At 34.5% G+C, this 4,152-nt stretch overlaps 1 protein-coding gene across 1 annotated transcript; it reads right to left on the reverse strand.

Moving 5' to 3' along the window:
* Positions 1 to 506: 506 nt before the first annotated feature.
* Positions 507 to 1,400, reverse strand: LOC114715990 (pentatricopeptide repeat-containing protein At1g12300, mitochondrial-like). Its single transcript, XM_028900911.1, has one exon. The coding sequence runs from the start codon at positions 1,398 to 1,400 to the stop codon at positions 507 to 509; it is 894 nt and encodes a 297-aa protein (XP_028756744.1).
* Between the last annotated feature and the right edge of the window lie 2,752 nt (positions 1,401 to 4,152).

Consider the following 4,152-nt stretch of genomic DNA (forward strand, 5'->3'; position numbering starts at 1 on the left):
CACAAACCATCGATTAGTATACTATATGTATGTACAGTAGGTTGCATTCCTTGCCTGACAATTTGTTTATACAATATAATTGCCTCGTCAAGAAGTTTTCGTTTTGCAAAATGCATCCAACAAGATATTGCAGGTTATTATATCAGGAGCGTGACCATTGCAACGCATCTCATAAACAAGATCTTTCAAATGTGACATTCTCTCTAGCTTTGCACAAGCCATCAATAAGAGAGCTGTAAGTGACTGTATCAGGCAGCAAATTTTTGCAGCGCATTTCATTAAACAAATCTAGGGCGTCATCCATCCTTCTTAGTTTACAGTGTGCATTGATCAATATATGTAACTGCAAACAGTAGGCGTCAAATCAGCTCTGATCATCTTATTGAACACTGCTACGGACTCGTTAACATCATTCCTCATGCAGTAGCCATTCATCAAAGAATTGAAGCTAACAACATCAGGTTTAACACAACATTTTATCATCTTAGCAACGACAGACTGAGCTTCTATGGTCCTCCCTCTTTTGCAAATGCATCAATAAATATATTAAAGGTATGATGATTAGGAGTGATATCTTTCATGACTATTTCATTTAGCAACCTAATGGCTTCTTGCAATTGGTTGGTGTTAGAGAAACCACAGATTAAAGTGTTGTAGGTAACAATATCCGGAGATATTCCTCGCCTGATCATTTCAGAACACAACTTAGATGCCTCACTTACTAGCCCTTCTTTACAAAGGCCATCAATGATTGCGTTGTATATAACCATATGGGGCACAGTTTTAATTTTCCGTCCCCCCATCATTTGGAGCAACTTAACAGCACATCTTGTTTGTCCAGTTTTGCAAAGCCCATTAACTAAGGTACCATAAGTAACTGGGCTTAAGCAAAATCGTTTTGCCAGCAAGTCATCGTGAAAGTCTAGGGCTTGCCCTACATCTTTCATGCAGAGTCCTTTCATCAACGTATTGACTGTTACCGTATCCGGTTGATATCCCCACTTGAAGATCTTCCCCAGTGAAGAGAAAGCAGAAGTGATGTCACCCACAAGACAGTAGCAATTGATCAAAATGCTCAGTGTAACTAAAGATGGTTTGAATCCTTTCAATTCCGCCTGGGCATAAAGTGAGATAGCAGTGGTGCAGTGTTTGGTCTTTGCAAGTGATCCTAAAATCTTATTAATTTCGACAATGGAGGGCGGGGGACTCATGGAGAGCAAGCGATTGAACGAAGCTACGGAGTCTCCGAGGCTATTCGGGTTTGGGGAATTAGAATGAAAGCAAAATCGCAGACTGAGGAAGGAAGGGTGTGAGAGAAGGAAGGTAGGTCGAAAGAATCGTATAAAACGAGGAGATTTAGCGAAGACATACCTCGAACTCGAAGTGGCAGTTGAGAACATCTTCAGATGAGATTGGACGAACAAATGTTGGACGCCTGCTGATTTACCGAAGGGGAAATGCGAGAAACATATGCGGATTGCTAGAAGTAGGGATTAGGGAAGGGAATTTCAAATTTCAATTATTCTTTTTCAAATGGATCAGTTGCATAGGCGCCCATCCCAGCCTTTGGTTCTGTTTTTTTTTGTTTCTTTTCCAAAATAATTTTTTATAAAATTACTTTTAAAAACAAGTTTTAAAAATAAGAAGACAAAAAAATACGTTCCAATAATTGTTCTAACAAATTACATTTGAAAATAAATCAACGGAAAAGAAAGAGTTTCCCAATTTTCTCAAACAAAAATAAAAATTGTTGTTGTTTCTTAGTTTTTAAAAACAGGTTTTTTGTTTTTTTTTTAAAAACACTTAACGATAAATAAATAGCCAAAAAAATTTTGTTTTCAAAATAAGAAAACAAACAAGCCCATATATCATTTTGTATTTTAATCCTCTTGTCGGTTTAAAAGTGACAAATGATTTTGAGGGGGAAAAAAAAGTCAAGATATTTACTCCAATACTTTTACATCATAATTTAATATCCTCCCTCCTTCCTCCTCCCTTTCTTATTTAATTATGGTTGATGGAGTATCAATAAAAATAATTTTAAAAAAATTAATAAATTAAAAAATATGCCCTATATTTATGATCATGATCAATTCAATAATTAATTCTTAGATTAAGAACCGGAGGAGTATTTAGTTATGAAGATTCCATGAATGCCTGTGTCATGCAGTTCTGCTAATCTTGTGAAGTTATACACATGACGATATTATTTCGTCATGTATGAATTAAAAACATAACTTATTTGATTATTTGTGTCATTATTAATATATATTAAACCCCACAATGCTATAAGATAGCCGACATAAAACTCAACGCCTGTGAAAATATGTTAGATGTATTTTCTGGATGCACCTTTGTGCTTTCTGGGCATATTCCCTTTACAGCCTTTTTTCCCTGGGAATGCATCCCTATGTAGGGCATATTACAAATTTGCATGTCTTCATAATATGAAATTTTGAAGAGTACCAATAGAAATTGAGTTTAACAAAAGGAACTAATCCTTTGTACTGTAACAAATCAATTTTCAAATCCCCATTAAAAAAGTATTCACATTTAGCACCGACAGTAAAATGACTTTCACATTTTAATTCTATAACTGAACTTTGACTTGACTCAATCATTATATTTTTAACCATTTAAAATGTTAGCCTTTTATATTATAAAGAATAATCTTATGTATTTCATGAAACTTAAAAACCAAAGTTTTAAAACATTATAAAACTATAGGAACTAAGTTGTAATAAATTAAAACTTACAGACTAAGTTTCAATTGAATCAAAATTTAAAAATTGAGTAACAAGCGAATCAAAAACTGCATGGGCCAAACCAAATAATTCTCCCACTTCAAGACTCTGCATCACTTCTCCGGCATAACACAATAACCAAGCAGGTTTGGAGAATGCTGATATTTGGTGATCAGCGAGATTTAGAACTCGCAAATTTCTAACAACACGACTGATCAACACAAGCACTTTCAGAAAAATCAATGCCCCACAGTATTTCACGCAATCAAAATTAACATGTAAAAATTAATACTCCTCAAGATATAAATATAAAACCCGTTTTGCAGTCTAATTTACACAACAAAACAAATTTTACATATAGAACAAGAGGAGTATAACAATAAAGTCAACATACCCCACTGAGACAAGATTAATAATCCAGTCATTATCTTCACTTCTGAAAATAAATAAAACAAGGCAAGTGTTCCTCTTTTATTATAACAAAATAAACATCAAAACTATACAGTTCTCAAAATATGAGGAATGAAAACCCTTTTTTGGGTAACAATGAAAACTTTTATTCTCATTGGTGAAAACAAAACTTCTCATTTTCAAAGTTCAATAGACTTTTCAAATAGGCCCTTGTTCATGTTGAATATATAGCCAAGTGACCAATACGAGAAAAGAAAAACTAACCGGTAGAGCTATAATGGTATATGTGAAGTGATGCCTTGCAAAATAGGAAACCAAAACATTCGTTTCTGAATTGAAATATAATTAATCATAGTCAATTGAAACATCAGACTTCCTCAATCTCACTCTCACCACTTAGTTAAAAACTGCATACGCATGATCACTAACCTAGAAATAGAATTAACAAATATAAAAAGATCAGTTGATAACTCTAGAAGCACACTGTCTGCCTGGGAGAAATTCATAGTGTCCATGGAACAGAAATGAGCAGCAGTGTCAATCAAGCAACATACGTACGAGTGCTGATCCTGCCAACTCACTCATTATGAAATAAATACAGAACACACAGATCAAAGAGAAAACTGCAATATCATCCCATATGGTTCTGTTGCTGCAGTCTCCAGATCAGTATTTCAAATTAGTGAAATTACTGCTTCCCCTCCACTCGTAGCCTTCCTCCCAAATAAATTGTCTCAGTAACAATTATATATAGATGAGCAGCACATGAAACATTTCAAATTCAGGATAGAAATTGCAGCTTAGCATGACAGGAGTACAAGTTGATCGTTGCAGTTAAATCCATTGGCAACAAAATGCATTCATATAGCAGCAGAAAGGCAGAAAGTCCACCAGCCTAGTGGTTTATAACAATGTTTCAAATTAGATAACGAGTAACTCAGACAATTAAAAGTGGGCACTGCCCATATTCAAACAAAGGAGCATGTATTCCAAAAAG

This window comes from Neltuma alba, unplaced genomic scaffold (assembly GCF_004799145.2).
Source record: "Neltuma alba isolate B1F8T4 unplaced genomic scaffold, ASM479914v2 tig00002047_pilon, whole genome shotgun sequence".
In the NCBI taxonomy this organism is placed as follows: domain Eukaryota; kingdom Viridiplantae; phylum Streptophyta; class Magnoliopsida; order Fabales; family Fabaceae; genus Neltuma; species Neltuma alba.

Excerpts from the sequence above, each read along its gene's own strand:
- LOC114715990 (XM_028900911.1), bottom strand. The coding sequence starts at position 1,400 with ATGTTCTCAACTGCCACTTCGAGTTCGAGGTATGTCTTCGCTAAATCT.